General features: G+C 40.3%; 1 protein-coding gene across 4 annotated transcripts in view; it reads right to left on the reverse strand.

The window, feature by feature from the left end:
* Window positions 1–17,938, reverse strand: part of KCNIP1 (potassium voltage-gated channel interacting protein 1) — a 716,798-nt gene that overhangs the window by 185,868 nt on the left and 512,992 nt on the right. Inside the window, exon 1 of one of the 4 annotated variants that reach the window (XM_078385813.1) lies at window positions 10,318–11,936. The exons of the other annotated variants lie outside the window; for them this stretch is intronic. Coding sequence (XP_078241939.1) covers window positions 10,318–10,417 — 100 coding nt within the window. The 5' untranslated portion in view covers window positions 10,418–11,936. Of the gene's footprint in view, window positions 1–10,317; window positions 11,937–17,938 lie in introns of those variants that run through there. 4 annotated transcript variants of the gene reach the window in all.

The following is a 17,938-nucleotide window of genomic DNA, read 5'->3' on the forward strand; positions in this document are numbered from 1 at the left end:
CCAGTGAGTTTCCATGGCTGAGCAGGGATTTGAACCTTCTTCTCCAGAATGCTAGTCTGTCACTATGTTGACTACACCACACTGGGAATCTTACAAGAAGTACAGTAATGTTGGTCTTTTTGGGGTTTTTTTTTTGGTTTTTTTTGCCAGAAGTGGCATTCGAAGTGCCTAAAATCAATAACATACAGATAACAATCTAAAACATATTGTTTAATAGTTAAAAGAACAAAAACACAACTATACAAAGGTTAATACAGTTGACTCCACTTGTCTGGTCTGGTCCTCAAAACCAGTGTGTCCATATTCTTCCAGATGCCATTGTCTAAATGGATATGAAGGTACCATTTAGACTCCAACCCTAATTGCCCCCCACAAATGGAATAAAGACATCAGGCAACAATGATGAGTCACAACTTTGTTTCAACTTTTAACTATGAAACTACCCCCACTTGCAGAGGGGCCTGGTCTGGTGTTGTGGAAAGTACAAAAGCAGTGGTCTCTCTTTACTCTCTCTCTCTCTCCTGGAAGAGCAAGGCCCATGACCCAATGCTATAACATGACACTGTCCAGACAACCTCTAGGAGACCTTTCTAGACCTATTCACATCCTAAGGCCCATGACTCCGAGAAGGCTGTAAACCCATATCAGCCTCAAAGGAGATGTCCCCTTGGGATTCAGCCCCTGAAGCCCAAGATGTGATGAGCTACTGCCCTGCCCTCATCCTGACTTTGATAACACAACACCACCACCACCAAGCACTGTCACAGTCAGCATCTGCCTCTTCCGTGATATGAGATGACTGCCCTACCCAAGTGTACACATTTGCAGATAGGCCTTAATTTCCTGAGCCCATGAAGTGAGAAAGTTTACGAGATTTTAGCCCAAACAAATGATGTTTTCCATTTCTGTAGTAGGAACCTTGCCTATGAATGTTCTTAGTGTGAGTTGCACCAGCCAGTATCTCTGTCTAACTTAGAGTATAGTCCTAAACATACATATCCTGGAGTATATCTCATGGAAGACAATAAGGCCTACATCCGATTAGACATGCCTCGGTGTGCCCATTCATTTTGTATGAAGATAAAAGGGATGGAGTTTTCAAAGAAGGAGTTGTGTTGATTTGTTTCAGCATATTGGAGAGAAAGTTGAAGAGAGAGGCAAAAGTTTGCAGCATTTTAAAGACTGACTGATTTTGATCCATAAAAGCTCACATGGAAACAAATCTCTCAGTGTATTCGTGAAGGCTTTTGGGAGTGGAGTATTTATGGCTGTGAGATAGGCTTTTGTCCTATTCAGGGGATGAGTGATTAGTGTGTCTTGTTGTGGATGTATTGTTGTGATAAGGAGGAGAGATTATCTGTCACTGTGATTGATGGGTGTCATTAGCTGGTCTTTTGTGTGTAGTGATCCCTGGTTCTTGTGGCTGGGTAGAGTTCGTTGACCTTTTGCACGCTGTATTTTTCAGAGCTCATTTTTCAGAGCTCAGAGCCAAGTTTTGTTGGATTTCAAACTTTCCTCTTTTTTGTTGAAGTTCTGCTGGTGCTTGTGGATTTCAATGGCTACCCTGTGCAGTCTAACTTAATGATTGCTGGTGTTGTCCAGTATTTCAGTATTTTGAAATAGAATTTCATGTCCAGCTTGTTTTAGGGCATGTTCAGCTACTGCCAATTTTTCTAGTTGTTTTAGTCTGCAGTGTTTCTCATGTTCTTTGATTCTGATGTGGATGCTTCGTTTTGTGGTTCCAATGTATACCTGGCTGCAACTACAAGGTATCCGGTATACTCTTGCAGTGGTGAGGGGGGTCCCTTCTGTCCTTTACTGACCGTAACATTAGTTGCATTTTTGTGGTGGGCTTCAATACTGTTTGGAAGGTTGTGTTTTTTCAAAAGTTTCCCCATGCGGTCCATGACTACAACAAAACTTCAACAAAAGTTGAACTTTTTTTTGCCAGAAGTGGCATTCGAAGTGCCTAAAATCAATAACTTCACAACTTCAACAAAAAAGAGGAAAGTTTGAAACTCAACAAAACTTGCCTCCCAGCTCTGAAAAACACAGCATGCAAAAGATCAACAAACTCTACCCAGCCACAAGGACTAGGGATCACTACACACACAAAAGACCAGCTAATGACACCCATCAATCACAGTGACAGATAATCTCTCCTCCTTATTACAACAATACACCCACAACAAGACACATTAATCACCCATCTCCTGAAAAAGGACAAAAGCTGATCTCACAGCCATAAATACTCCACTCCCAAACAAACTGTGCCAGAGCACAGAGTACTGTCCTCTGAAGATGCCGGCCACAGAGACTGGTGAAACATTAGGAAGAACAACCTTCAGAACACGGCCAAAGAGCCCCAAAACCCACAACAACCAAATCTCTCACTCTTTAGGTTGCCACAACATTTTATTTTCCTCCCACTCCACCACCCACCAGATGGATTATATGTGTATGTGGTGGGAACAGTCCATGTCCAGTGTCCCAAACTATATGTAGTGATGAACATCTGTGTGGATAGCATTATACATAAACCAATTATTCTGGATTAAAAAACTATCAGTGGCTCCTCTTCATGATGGCCATATCCTCCTTCCAGTTACAGAGCCAATGTCTTTTGAAATATCAGTCACTGGGGAAGCAATAGTGGGATACAGCTGTTTCCTTCATCCTTCCTTATCAGCATCCCATACATATCTGGTTGATCCTGGAGGAATGGAATTCTGGGCCCTATGCCTTGGTCCAACTTAGTAGTGTTCTTTGGTCCAATTTAGTAGCATTTCCCTTTTATGTTTATATTCTTGTGGATGTAATAGATAAATCAATGTAAGCAGCCTTGTTTAATTGAACTTGCAAAATGGTGCCAATCACTATTTTTAAACAGTGCATGCCTGCCTTGTAACACAGAATGCATATGAGGGCATTTATAGTAGCATTACCAACCACATACCATAACTGCAGATGTCTGTGTCGCGTCTATGTATAATCTCATGTTTCTGTGATCATGGCAAAAAGTATTTGGCTGGATTTACAGAGCCACCCTCTATTCAAAGCCTGAATCCAAATCAAAACGGATATGACAGATGGCTGTCCAATGTTCTCTTTAAAACCACCAGTGTTGGAGTTTGTTTAGTGCTGGCTTGATATGAAAACATGTCAATAATATCTGAGTGGTATAGAACATAAGGAAGGTTCAAAAAATTTTCTGAATAGAGAAAGAACTCAGGAATATGTGATTAGTGAAGGTGGAGTTCATAAAGTCAAGCAGACGTTGAAAGCTGGGATTACACTAGAAATGTAAAGAATATTCATGAAAATGCTCACAAGATAACTTTGTTCTCACCAATTTGTTGTTGTTGTGTGCCATCAAGTCAGAACCAAGTGATGGTGACTCTAACGGGGCTTTCAAAGTAAGTGTGATATTTAATGAGTTGTTTTACCAGTTCCACACACTCAGTGAGTCCACACACTCGAACCCCATTCTCCAGAGTCGTAGCCTGTCACTCTATCCACTACACCACACTGATAATACACCCAGTATTGAGTCTGCCTCACTGAGGCACCTTGATAAGGAAATTCTAAGCCCCATGATGTTTCTGGCCTCCCAGCAAGATCGATGGCTCTGCTTTTTCTCACCAGTCTCTGTAATTTGAGCAAGACCAGCATCCTTTCTCTTTGAGAAGCCAAACATATGGGCACAGCATGCAAAGAAGGACTAACCGGTTGTCCTGAGGTTTCTAATCCTTAAAAAATCTATCCAATATAGTGTTCTTGAAATTTGTATTATTCCCAATTTGTGTTATTACTGAAGTGTTCTCTTGTTCTCTTCTTGTAGAAAGGGAGGCTGAAGTCAACAGCTTAACCAAGAACAAGAACAAATACAAAAAACCAGAAAACCTTATAAGAGTTGGTTGCTCAGTGTCCCAACCTGTTGAAGGAAAACAACTGAAACCATTTTGGTTTAACTTCCTGTTGTTGTTGTTGTTTTCAAAATCCCCGTAATATTTAAAGCAATTCAGAGCTACGTACACTGTCCTTCTTTGTGTTTACGTACCAGAACATGTCCAGCCAGTGCATGAAGATCCAGGCCTTCATCCTCCTGCTTGAAAAGCAAGGAGTCAAGCGTGTTCCTTTCGCTTACCTGATGCTTCCGCTCTCCTTGCTGATTTTGTGGGCCTATTGTAGTTAACACTTGTATTGGCTGGCATTTCTGTTTGATAGTCTGCCTGCCAAATAGGAATACTGAAACCTGCCTCAAAGAAAGGAAGAGGAGGGATGTGACTTTGCTTTTTTAAAAAAACCCTTAATGGTGTCTTTCATGAGCTTGTCTCATGTAGTTTAGCACAAGTGACTATGGGCATAGCAGAAAACAGGAGCTGCAACTATCCAGAAGCAACTTGGCTGTGTTATGACTCCAGATGAAAACGAGAACAAAAACAAATGCCTTGCCTATGCCAGCTGCTGCAACAACTGTCATGCCACAAATACAATTGCAATTGACCAATAAGTGTCTTCACAATACACAAGGTCAGAGTTCCGTAGGACACTGGATTGAAGAATCTGCTGCTCTTCAGCTTAGGGCACCCAAAGTGATGAAAAGCAACTTAAGACAAGGTCACAAGAAGATACCCAATATGTTTATTGTTAAAGTTTGGGTTTGAAATAGGTTGCAAGTTGTGACAAGCTCGATAAATAAATAAACAGACTTGCAAAGTAAGATGGTTCTAAAAATAGAAAAGACTATCAATCGAATGAAAGGGGAGCACTGAAACTGAAAGTAGATAGTTACACATGATTACACACTGTAATCCAACTATAATCAGTGCAGCCTAATATACAAAGGGGCTGGATCCAGAGAAATGTGAAGCCAACTCTGATCAAGCCACAGAGCTTTCTTGTCTCCTCCTCCCCACTGTGTTTTCCAAAAGCAACCCTTGGGGATAGCAAAATTTCTACAAGAGGAGCTAAGACCAACTCTAAATGCACAGAGTATGTAAGTTTTCTAGATCCACAAAATTCTTCATCAAGCTAGATGATTAAAAAAAACTGTGAGGGGGCGAGGCATGGAAATCCAAATGCATGGCCAGCTGTTTCAAGTCTGGAGGACCACACTAAGTCAAAATGCAGTGTTGGAAAGTTGGACTTTGTGAGCCAGAGGCTAGAATCCGAACTGGAGTCTGCATAATTTGCCACAATCGCTTGATTAATAAGGTGGTGGGCTGTGTCTCACCTGTGTGCCCGGCATTGCAACCTATTACCCAACTGAGATGTTCATCAGTTATCTGCAATTAAGCAGCCATTGTATGTTATGGAAGCCTCATGTGAACAGCTATAGGATTCTGGCCAGACAGTCATGGGGGTGTCCCATAGTCTGAGCAAAGCCGCTGGGAAAGAGATAAGATGGAAATGAGAACAAGGACAATATGGATCTGCTTTAGCCATAGGTGAAACACAGGTTGTTTGCTGGGTTTAGCACAAGAGCAAAAAATCCCCACAAAACATGTAATCTGTTTAAGACTGTGGATTTTGGAGACTGAATTTTGCTTTACATCTATGGATCAACATAGTCACAACCTTTTTTCCCCTAGTGTAGGAAAATACTGTACAACATTTGCCCAGAACTACCCAATGGTGATAGATTTCTTTTTTTCCCATAAGAGCACATGGAAGACTGAAGGACAAAGTAGCATTTTTTCTTTCTCATATCACTGACTTTTTCATCTAATTCCACAACTATATTTAATATCCAGTTTTGATATTCAAGGCTGCAGTGTCTTTGCACCTCTGCTTAGAACACATCAAAACAAAAAGTTTTGAGCAAATCTAAAATCCAGTCTCTTGCAAGGTAACTACAAAGCACTTCTCAAATTATACATCTCCCATGTTGACTCAGAAGCAAAAGATATGCTCAGCTCATGCATTTCTATTCCCAAGTAGAAAGGACTACATTGCTTAGGAGAAAGCACATTCTTTCCAGACATAAATCCATTTTTACTGCAGGCAGAAATACAGACACTTTACATCTGATGAATCTGAAGAAGTAGGGTACACACTTCTTTTTTCAAACCATGCAAGTAAGTAGTGGGGCCACACCAGATCTGTCACATATGCCTCTTAGATCCCAACCCCTGGGATCTCCAGAGAAGAGGTCTCCCATAACTGGCCTTCCATCTAAAAAGCCAGACTCTTGTGCTACTAGGAAAAACTGTCTTCTTTGCAACAATGTTTCCCGTAAGACCAAATTCCATGGAAGGGGCTAATTGGCACTTGGGCCACTGAGAGCAAAGCTATGAATTGTGACCCCACCCCCTGCTCACCTGTTGCTTTCAATGGTTTAGAAACACTTAGGAGAAACTCTTGAACAATGGTTGTGGTGGGTTTTTCGGGCTCTTTGGCCGTGTTCTGAAGGTTGTTCTTCCTAACATTTTGCCAGTCTCTGTGGCCGGCATCTTCAGAGCACATCACAGAGACTGGCGAAACGTTAGGAAGAACAACCTTCAGAACACGGCCAAAGAGCCCGAAAAACCCACAACAACCATTAGATCCCGGCCGTGAAAGCCTTCGCGAATACGTCTTGAACAATGCTTGATATCCTTCACATGACTTCACTGAGTGCAGCCTTTCTTTGGATGGGTAGAGAGTGTACATCTCTTCACTGAGGAGGTTTTGCAAGTAAGCAAAACCTTGATCCCCAGATACTGTACAGTGATGAGTTTGGATGTCTACATGGTACACATGTCAAGATTATACTGTATGATAGTAACCACTAGGTTATATATATTTATTTTGTCTTGTTTCTCTCTTTTTTTCTTTTTCTTATCTTTCTCTTTCTTCTTCTTTTCCCCTATGGTTGTTTTTTATGAGTGTTGTTTATGGTTATGTGATGTTTTTTTAAAAAGTCAAACAAATTTAAAAAGAAAGAAAGAAAGAAAGAAAGAAAGAAAGAAAGAAAGAAAGAAAGAAAGAAAGAAAGAAAGAAAGAAAGAAAGAAAGAAAGAAAGAAAGAAAGAAAGAAAGAAAGAAAGAAAGAAAACAAGTATTCAGTCAGGTCCGTACTATAAATTATCAAGCTAGTATGTGCAATAGGGACGTGGTGGCGCTGTGGGCTAAACCGCAGAAGCCTGTGCTGCAGGGTCAGAAGACCAGCAGTCGTAAGTTCGAATCCACACGACGGAGTGAGCGCCCGTTGCTTGTCCCAGCTCCCGCCAACCTAGTGGTTCGAAAGCATGCACATGCGAGTAGATAAATAGGTACCACCTCAGTGGGAAGGTAAACAGCGTTCCGTGTCTAAATCACACTGGCCATGTGTCCACGGAAAGATTGTCTTCGGACAAACGCTGGCTCTATGGCTTGAAGAGCGGGATGAGTGCCGCCCCCTAGAGTTGGACACGACTGGACAAAAATTGTCAAGGGGAACCTTTACCTTTACCTTATGTGCAATAGTCTCAGATTTATTACATTTTTCTACAGCAGAGATTCCCAAAGTTTGTGACAGGATTTTCTCAGCCTCTTAAGAGGCAAGAGAGATTGTAAAAGGTATGGAATAAGAGGTTTAGTTAAAGGGGAAATCTGCAATCTAGAACTTACTTAGTCTATCTCAAGGCCTGTTCTTAACATTCACGACCTTAGCAAGGCAGCAGCAGTGTGAGATTTAAAAACAACAACAAAAGGAGTCAACAGGTATTCATTTTTAGCTTTTGCTTATCATAAGTCTTTTCCCCACATGTCTTCCTCCACTTGTCCCATGGCCATGCCAACTGGGGGATTCTGGGATTTGTAGTGCAAGAAGCAATTTTCCCAAGCCCTAGTGGCAGTGCAGCAAGTGAGGAGAAGGTTTACAAGGGTCTTCTCCCATAAGATGGTGGCAGCATGGGCTTACTCCCATGTGACTGTGTTGGTGTTCTTCCACCCCCATCTTCCATTTAGACTGTGACATATTTCCACTAGGAGGAAAAGAGTCCTTGGGGGCGGTGTTGAGCTGCTAAGTTTCATGTCCTGCTTTCCACAACTTTGGTAAGAGAAGCAGGAAGAGAATTGGGAGGAAGAAAAAGATTGCCTCCTCCCCACAATATTTCCACCATCCGAGATGGATGGGGAGGTGAAGAAGGGTAGGGGGAAAAAAGATGAGCAGCAGTGGTATGCAGTGGGTGACAAAAGGCAGCACCCATGGGTATTAGCTACAAACTTTCACTCTGTCTTCTGTAGTGTAAAATCATACACTCTGCCAGCAGTCCACCAGCTGATTCTTCAAATCCCTGTCTCTTTGGGCATTCAGTCCTCAGAGTCAAGACACTGTGGGTAGAGAGGCCGCATGCACAATCTCTAGTGGTGGAGTAGGCTAGTAAGTTGTGCATGTGCCCATGAGCATTAGGTGGTCAGGGATACGGCCACTTATCATCTCCTTCCACTTTTGACTTGGAGTAGTGGAAGTGTCTTGGTGCTGAATACATTCACATCTGCCTCTATGCATAATAATGATAATTACATGATTTTGATTTATGATGATCCTTACCAGGGATTTCTAGTTCTAAAATACTCAGAAGTGATTCATTATTCTCTTCTGGGAATTCCTGGAACTCGCTCTTTCCCCAGGAGCCACAATGGGTAACTGAACTCCAGCTTGCAGAGTTATACAGTCAGTTCTTATTCTTTCATACATTATACCTTTAAAACAAAATAGGCTAAATCCAATGTCAGATCTACCTAGAAAAAACATACTGAAATGAATGGTGCTTGTTAGTCACAACTACAGTAACCCAGCCATGCTTCCCTTCCCACATCCTTAATTTTGTCATATAGAGACGCGCAGTCATGCATTCCACCTGCAAAAACAATCCAAAACAAAATCTACATTTTGTACATCTATTTCCTTTACTTCCAATTGTTCAAATGCCAACATGCTTTTGTAAATATATTCACAGGGAATAGGTTTTTCTTAAGAAGAAAACAAAAAGAAATTTCGGGACAAAATAATTTATTCCTTAGTGAAGCTGCAGATGGAATTTGTAGTTACCGCAACACATTTATAACCTCTGCCGAAAAGGAAGTACAGTACATGTGCCTACATTCTCCAGGCGGCTGATGAAAGTCAAATGGAAGTATTTCCCTGTATAGTGTAGAGCTTGTTTCCTGAGTTCTGCCATCTGAATGTAAATTGCAACCCTAACATGGATAAACGGTAATCCTAACAAGGAAAAATTAAGCAGCTCAATAATATGTGGTGTTTATACAGTTTCAAAATCTCTTCCTCCCTTCCTTTAAAACTTTCAAGTCATCTTACTGGGTAGGATTAAGTCATAAGAACGGTACGTATTTACAGGCATACCATAATTAAGACATAGGAAACTCTACTAAACTTTGACAAAGTTTTATGGTTCCCAAAGTATTTGGAATTGTATTTAAAATGGGGTAAGCAACAAGACATAGTAACCATGTCTTGTTTAATATACTGCATACCATATACCATATAGCAAAACTGTTTTTTATAAAGTGAATATTCTAGTTTTTTAAGAATGAACCTATATTTTGCTGAAAAACAATGGCTTGAAGCATGGAAGTTTATCGCCTCTATTTATTTTGTAGTATTCTACTTGATTTCTAAATAAATTAACTTTCTATGTTTTCAGCTTTATGTCATCTATATCTCTTTTTCTATGCAGATCACATTTCCTCTACAAAGGCAGCAAACTCCATAACAACTAGGGTTCCTGTGTCGTCATATTTTAAGTATATTCTACCATTGGAAATCAAATAAAAGCTAAAGATTCTTGATTCTTAATGTACTTACAGAAGATGTGAATATTCTGAGAAAAGTGAATAATTTAAGATAGAAAAGCCTTGCAAATCATCACAAATAAATAAACGTAAATATCACAGGAGCTTTACAATACATTACTTTTGTAATCAACACTGCCAGCTGCAGTTATATTTCAAATAGGTTGTAGTAACAAAGTTCTATAAACAATCAAGGTACTATTTGCACTGTTTATGCATGAAATGCTGCTTTGCAATGAAGTTTTTGGAAAACATTCAGTTATAAAAGCTCCCTATAAATTCCTCTTTCCCACTCTTTAAAAATAAGAGCTATGCTCTAAACAGATAAGCATAAACCCCTACGTACAGATTCAAAGTTTAAGCTTGTATATATCATCATAGTGACTTCTACAGCCGAATTCTCTCTCTCTCTCTTTCATACACACACGTGTACACACACACACAAATCCTTACTGGCTTTACTGCATTAAAGTGAAAATTCTTCAGGGGAAAAAAAAGCTCCCACCGATATCAAACATCCTCTGTTTAGCAGCCTACCTTCGTCCGTATCTTCCAGCAGCCCCATATGCTCAAGGGCTTTGACAAATGCCACAATTATTACCAGAACAACAATCATTTCAAGTCCCTCCAAGTTCATCTTGAAAAATTATTCCTGTGACGACATTTTTTCATAAGGGAGCTTCCTGACTTTGGAGTCAGACCTTAATTAAAAGGGTCTCCCAGACGAGGACAGGCTACACAACCAGATCAGAACACATTGCGAAAGAGGTCCGGCATATTGCCACCATAAAACATTACTATTGACAGCAAGATGAAGAGAGGAATGCGAGAAAGTCATATCTTACCATGTCTGCATCACTTGCTTGCACGGATACAGATGTTTCAGTCTCTAAGGCAACAGAATATACAGGAGCTACTTTGTTTAGCACCCCTCCACCCCCCCTTTCAGCCAAAGTTTGCAAAAGAGTGGCTTAGCTCAATTGGATGGTATTTTCCAGGGCAAAACTGCAACCTGGGCTTCACATCTGTCTAAAAATGTACAGGCATATATTTACTTTGATTTCACTCTAAATGCATTTGATGCAATGGCATGCATGAATCTATCTGTTTTCCTTTACTGATCAACTGGTCGATACACATACTTGGAAGCACACAGACACCACTGTGTCTTTGTAATATGTACTTTATTAGGGCAGTTTTTTCAGTCTGTTGCAGCAAAACCAACCAAGAGTCCTATAGCACCCAAGAGGCTACCAAGTTTTATTGGGCAGAAGCTTTCATGGACAGTAGCACAGATTATTAGAGGGAACGGGCTGTGGTTCATAAAATACTTCAAGGTTCCACAAGAATCTTTGTTTTTGTTGTGTTTTTGTATCTTTAGTAGTCAGAGGACTAAATAAACAAGTGACAGATTAAGAGCCAGGATGTTCACATTTGAAACCTCATTTCCTAGTGTATTTTGGAAGATTATTAAAAAAATAGATATAGTATGCTGCTGCTGATTACAGATTTAAGAGAGGTACATATAGCACTTTAACAAATAACTCTGGCATTTGTTACATGCTGTAGGCTGGACAAGCATAAGTCCTATTGTTGTGTCATGACTGCAGCCACAGAGAGGGCTAAAATAGGATGTAGGGTGCAGGTAAACCCTAATGCCCATGTCATAATCCCAGCCAAAAGGCAGGGCTCTGTGCAGGCATGGGAGTTCAGTAAGTGTTTTCAGACAAATACTCCTGAACCTATTACACAATATGTCTGAAACTGCAGATATGAGGGAAACCTGTATACAACATACAAGGCAATGGGACAAAAGCATCATGCCTTTGTCCCATTGAGCTCTGGCAAACTATGATACTGATCCCGTGGATACGAAGGTCTTACTCTAGCCGCCTAGAGTGGTCCTGACCCGACCAGATAGGCGGGATAGAAATGAAATGAAATGAAATGAAATGAAATGAAATGAAATAAATAAATAAATAAATAAATAAATAAATAAATAAATATTCTCATTCAAATCCCAATGCAAAGGTCTGAATCACTTCTGTGAATAGAGGGAAGGGGAACAACGGCAGTGCTTAAATGCACACTCTTACTACACTTTTAGACCTCTACATAGTTTCAGACATTACATCTGAATAGGTTTTTATCAGAATATTTTTTTTTACCTCCTTTGTGGAAGCTGTTTCACAACTGAAGAAAAGAGACTGGTGTTAGTTCCCTCCCCAACTCCCTGCTCTGCCATCTCAGGGTGTTGGGCCGGCTGGTAGCCATGGATGTGATTGTTATGCTTCCAAGTGTCTGCACCATTTCGGGCAGAAAGCATTTTCAGCAGCAACTGTCCATGAAAAATGAACCAAATATTCACGTTCAATATGGCATTTGACAAATGGTTCAAATCTCATGACATCTAACGAGAACTTTACAAGCCATCAAAAGTACCAATATCCATAAGAGAATGAGCAATGCAAACCCAACGCAGGAAAGAAAACTGAGTAAGAAAGAAAGCAATTTAAAGTTTCAAAGCTATCAAGAAAAGCAGAAGTCTGTGTTAAAGTGTTCAGAGAGTGTATACAGAATGTGAAAAAGCAATTCAACAAAAATCATTATGAAACTAAAAATGAAAAAAAGGCTTTTGATAAAATGAACTGATTTAATATCTTCAGAAGTTACTTTTGCTGAAAAACTATCTTGTCTACCTGTAAAGCTGTTTATTTTATTTTCATTTTACACTGCCCTCTAAAGCCATTTGCAGTTTCACTCAAATTAATTTCATTGGTGACTTTGGAAAGCATGCTGTAGTCCCACCAACATCAGTATTAAAGATAGTAAGGAGCACAGATCCTTCTTGATCACCTGGACACACATTTCCTAGATGATGGTCAATATGCTCATTTTCTATCTTATACCCAGCAATGTGACACTGCTATTTCAGCTAGTAGCCTGCATCCCCCTCCCCTGCTTCCTGTGAGTGTATAGGTTCTTGATTTCTACTATAAAAGTGCTTATGCAGATCTTGTATAGACTTTTTATTTTGATATTATTATTGTCCACCATTAGCATGCTGCTTATATGCCACCCCATAGTGCTTAAATAACTCTCTAGGTGGTTTTAAATTTTAATTATGCAGGCTACACATTGCCCCCTAACAATAACAACAAAATCATAATGTCCAAAGATTGCACAAACAGATTACAAAATTAGACATGATAGAGTGGCAAAATTAGTGCACTGGTCATTATGGAAAAAAATATACCATATTTTTCCATGTGTAAAATGACACTTTTTCCTAAAATAATTAAAGGAAGAATTGAGGGTCATTTTATACTTGAAAGTAAGGGGGGGAGCACTTTGATCCCTACTTTCCCCCTCCAAATTTTGCAATGAAAATTGAGGGGAAAAGTGATTCCTACTTTCCCCTACATTTTCATTGCAAAAAGCAACTTTCCCCCTCCACATTTTGCAAAGAAAATGGAGGAGGGAAAGTGATTCCTGCTTTTCCCCTACATTTTTAATTGCAAAAAGCAGCTTTCCCCCTCCACGCTTTGCAATGAAAATGGAGGGGGGAAAGCAGGAATTGCTTTCCCCTCTACTTTCTTGCAAAAAAAAAAAAAAAGAAATTTTGTGTTAAAAAAGTTGGAGGCATCTAATACATGGGAATGTCTTATACACAGAAAAATATGGGAACTTGCCAGCCTCCAAAAATCCATAGGAACAGGTAGAGGTTTCAGAAAATGACAAAATCAATAACTTGTGGGATTTCTGGATAGTCACCTTGAACATAAAACACCAGAGACATAGTAGTAATAGAATGAAGAAATATCTGGATCATTGACAGTTCAATTCCAGGGGATGCCAGAGTTTAAAGTAAAAAATTGGAAAAACTAACAAAGTACAGGGCTCTGGCAATCAAAACAACTCACTTGTGGGTAAAACACACTTCAGTTGTCCCCATAGTCATTGTGGCTTTGGGAAAAATATCAAGAAATTTCACACAACACTATAAGCAGTTGTAGATCTCAGAAATAACACCATCAGAGCTACAAAAAAACCCAGCAATATTAGGAACAGCATACATACTGTGCCGATATTTAACAGATACTTAGGTTTGGGGTTAAAACTTCTATCATGTAATACTAGTCAATGTTTTTACAATTTTGATTGTGCCTGATACTTTTAAATAATAAATAATAGTGTGCTTTCAAGTTGATTTTAATGTGACCCTTTCCAGACTTTTTAAGGTAGAGAATACTCAGAAGTTATTTCCTTCTTCTGGGATGCCCTAGGACGGTGCAGCTGTTGTACTGCCAACAAAATCCATGATATTGTCACATCCCATTTGCTTGCAAGTCATTAAAGGCAGCACGACAATGGAAAAATCTATATATGAGAAAACGCTAGCCTGTCTGTAGATAATTATTGTATCGTCCCTGTCTGATGATCAGAATGGGATTCATAGTGTCTAAGCTTTGATTGTAAGCTAAACATATTCTATTTGTCATTCTGGCTGATATTTCATGTCAACGATTCCCAGGACCTCGGTTACATCTTAGGCTCAGGCTGGAGTCTGCTGAGTTTAGCAGAGTCTAGCTTTGTGAAAATGGACAGGGGCAGAATTATTATGCTCAGGCGTTCCTGTACCCTTCCTGCAGGCAATCTGCATTTTTGTGACCAAGAGAAAAGAATGCCTCCCTCAAGGCCAAGAGCTATGAATAACTGCTTTCCATGTGATTTAGTTTGCAGGACAGACACTCGATGAAGGAGCAGGCGGGGAAGTCAGCTCTTTTGCAGTTCAGCTTTAATGGAATTCTCCCTTATGTTGTTCCCCTGATATAGGAACTATGAGTAATGGTCTGAGAGCATCCTGGTGTTTATCAAAGTGTTTCATATCATCATCTTCAATCAGCTTCAGTAAAAAAGGAACTTCTTTCCCACATAAACAGTCATGCTCATCAAATTCCAGCTGAGCCTAAGAGATTATGAGAGTGATCTGTCATCTTATGGTACACGATGTTGGGAGGGGAGGGTCATCCATCAATTGTGGAGCACCTGGTTTGCATACAGAAAGCTCTGAAATCAACCCCTTCCATCCTATAAAATGCATCTTAAGTAATACATCCCAGAATCACATATTTGAGAGCCATTGTGGTTGTAGTGAAGAGAGCATCAGACTACAAGTCAGAAGACCTGAGCTCAAATACCTTCTCAGTCATGGAAACTCACTTCAGCAATGGTGAACCACTTCTTGGACATCTCACATACCTTAAAAGACATATTAGGGCCCCATACATTGGAAACAAATGATGGCACATAACAGCAAGGTAATGTATGGGCAAGGTAAGGCTCAATGGAGAACTGTTGCCACTGGGAGAGATGGATGGAGAGCCTGGCTCAGTATAAGGGAAATGTGTATGTGAATGTTATTATCAATGGGCTGAGGCACAGAAAGGTTTTGCCTGGGCTTCTTCCTCATCTCATGTCTGCTTACAATGGTTCTATATGGTGCTTTGAAATCATCAACAACAGCAATAAGCTGCAAAGGGAGAAATCCTGTGCAACCTGTCCTCCATGTTGCATCACAGGCAGAGTTTCAGAAGGTGAGTTTTCTTGGGGGGCTGCACCCCCCAGAAATGAATTGTTCAGTGACCTGTTGGCCAAGAGAGTCTGAGAGTTGTAGCCAAAGACAAACAATTCCGAGCCCCAGTCATAGGTATCGTAGGGTGAAGAATAGGAGATGATTTTGACTGAAAAATCAAAAATGCTATTTGGGGGCTTACCAGAAGGTCCAGAATCTATTCCGAACCCTGCTCAAAATCAGAGTGCTTGCTTGCCCTTGCAATTCAACATTTCTTCAGAGGCTCTGGTGTCCTTCACTCAAAGAAGCTCCTTAGTTGGGACCTTATTAAATACAAGGTGGGGAAACATGTCCAAAAGTTGCTAGACTTCAGCTGCTATGTTTCCTCACTACTGGCGATGCTGGAGAGAGCTGATGGAAACTGGGTCAGTGGGGTGAAGCAGGATAAGTACCCTTGAGTGAAAAAGAACCACTTAGAATAGCAGGCTGCTGTGCTCATCACAAGAGTGCTTCAGCTTGCTTCTTGACAGGTTCATTCACTGTAAGGCTAAATGAAGGTCAAAATCCTGTTCCCGAGCCTAAGCCAAATCATAACGTTACCAGGTTACTGGTAAACAAAGCGACTGTGTTGTGATTCATGGGGTGTGTACCAATGAAGCCAGCATGACTACAAACAACCGAAGAATCACAGCAGGGATGGCTAATTTACTGAAGATGAATGGAACAAAAATTATGATTTGGCTTGTGCTATGCAATGGGATGGGGAGGGCATATCTCATTGCTGTCCTGGAAGGACAGATCCTGAAGCTGAGGTTCCAATACTTTGGCCATCTCATGAGAAGAGAAGACTCCCTGGAAAAGACCCTGATGTTGGGAAAGTGTGAAGGCAAGAGGAGAAGGGGACGACAGAGGACAAGATGGTTGGACAGTGTCATCGAAGCTACCAACAGGAATTTGACCAAAATCTGGGAGGCAGTGGAAGACAGGAGGGCCTGGGGTGCTCTGGTCCATGGGGTCACAAAGAGTTGGACACAACTTAATGACTAAACAACAACAAAGTAATGGGATTTCAGCCATTGTGTTATTTCCAGTCCTGCATTACTCCCCTGCTTATAGAACCACACGTGCGTACAGGCGTCCATTGTGTGTGATCATCATCGTAGTGTAACTGACTTCAGAAGTTGGCTGGATAGCTCAGTGGGTTAGGTATCTGGCTGTGGAGCCAGAGGTTGGCAGTTTGATTCCCCAGTGTGCCTCCTGGGAAAGATCCAAGCTGTGTGGCCTCGGATAATACTCACAGTCCCAGGATGCCCCCAGAAGAAGGGAATGGTAATTCACTTCTGAGTATTCCACACCTGGAAAACCCCAAACAGGGTTGCCACGAGTCAGAATTGATTTGATGGCACATGATGAAGATAATGATGAACTTCAGGATATTGCACTTCTTCACATGGGTGAATTTCACAAAGAAGCAAAATATGGCACTCTCCAAGTTACTTGGACAAAATGTGTCAATTTCAGTGAGCCGACAATTGCCCTACCATCTATTTACTGAAACGCTTAAAAGTATTACATGCCGCCGAGGTTTTCTATTGGAAGCTATATAAGAAACAAAGAAACCCAGAAAGAATATATATTAAAGCACGATAAAATGAAAATGACCAAAGATCAAATTCAGTCCTTAAATGAGCCTATAGCATATGCAGAAATCGTAGAAACCCTCAAAAAACAAAAACAAAAAAAAATGGGAAAGCACCAGGTCCAGACGGATTACCAGAGGAATATTATAAAGAACTGGAAGAGGTGCTACTTCAGCCATTTAAGAAGCTGTTAGAATGTGTTGGAGAAGAGGGGAAAATACCAACAACATGGACTGAAGCGACAATTTCTCTCATCCATAAGGAAAATATGGAAGGTAAAGAAATTCAAAATTATAGGCCGATTTCATTGTTGAATGTGGACTATAAAATATATGCAACCATCTTGGCAACTAGAATGAAAAGAATTTTAATCCACTTAATACATCAAGATCAGTCTGGGTTTCTTCCAAAAAGACAGATGAAAAATAATATAAGGATAGTCCTAAACTCCTTGGAATATTATGAAGCACACCCGGAGAAACAGATGGCCATAATATTCTTGGATGCGGAGAAAGCCTTCGATAATCTTGATTGGAATTTTATGATACAGTTGTTGGAAACACTGCAAGTTGGAGAAAGATTTTCAAAGCTAATTAAAGCAATATATACTCAACAAAAAGCAAAAGTGAGAATCAATGGCGAGCTGTCGAAAGAAATACAAATACAGAAAGGTACCAGGCAGGGGTGTCCACTCTCTCCACTATTATTTACAGTATCTTGACTCTAGAAATATTAAATGAACAAACCAGAGAAAAAAAGGAATTGAAAGGATTGAAAGTAAAAGGCCAAATCTATAAACTTCAGGCTTTTGTGGATGACTTAGTCATTATATTAGAAAATCCAGTGCAGTCAATAGAAGATTTGATGGCAATGTTAAAAAACTTTGGTGACATGGCAGGAATGAGAATAAACCAAAAGAAGACAAAAATGCTTACTAAAAATA

This window comes from Pogona vitticeps, chromosome 2, assembly GCF_051106095.1.
Source record: "Pogona vitticeps strain Pit_001003342236 chromosome 2, PviZW2.1, whole genome shotgun sequence".
Classification (NCBI taxonomy): domain Eukaryota; kingdom Metazoa; phylum Chordata; class Lepidosauria; order Squamata; family Agamidae; genus Pogona; species Pogona vitticeps.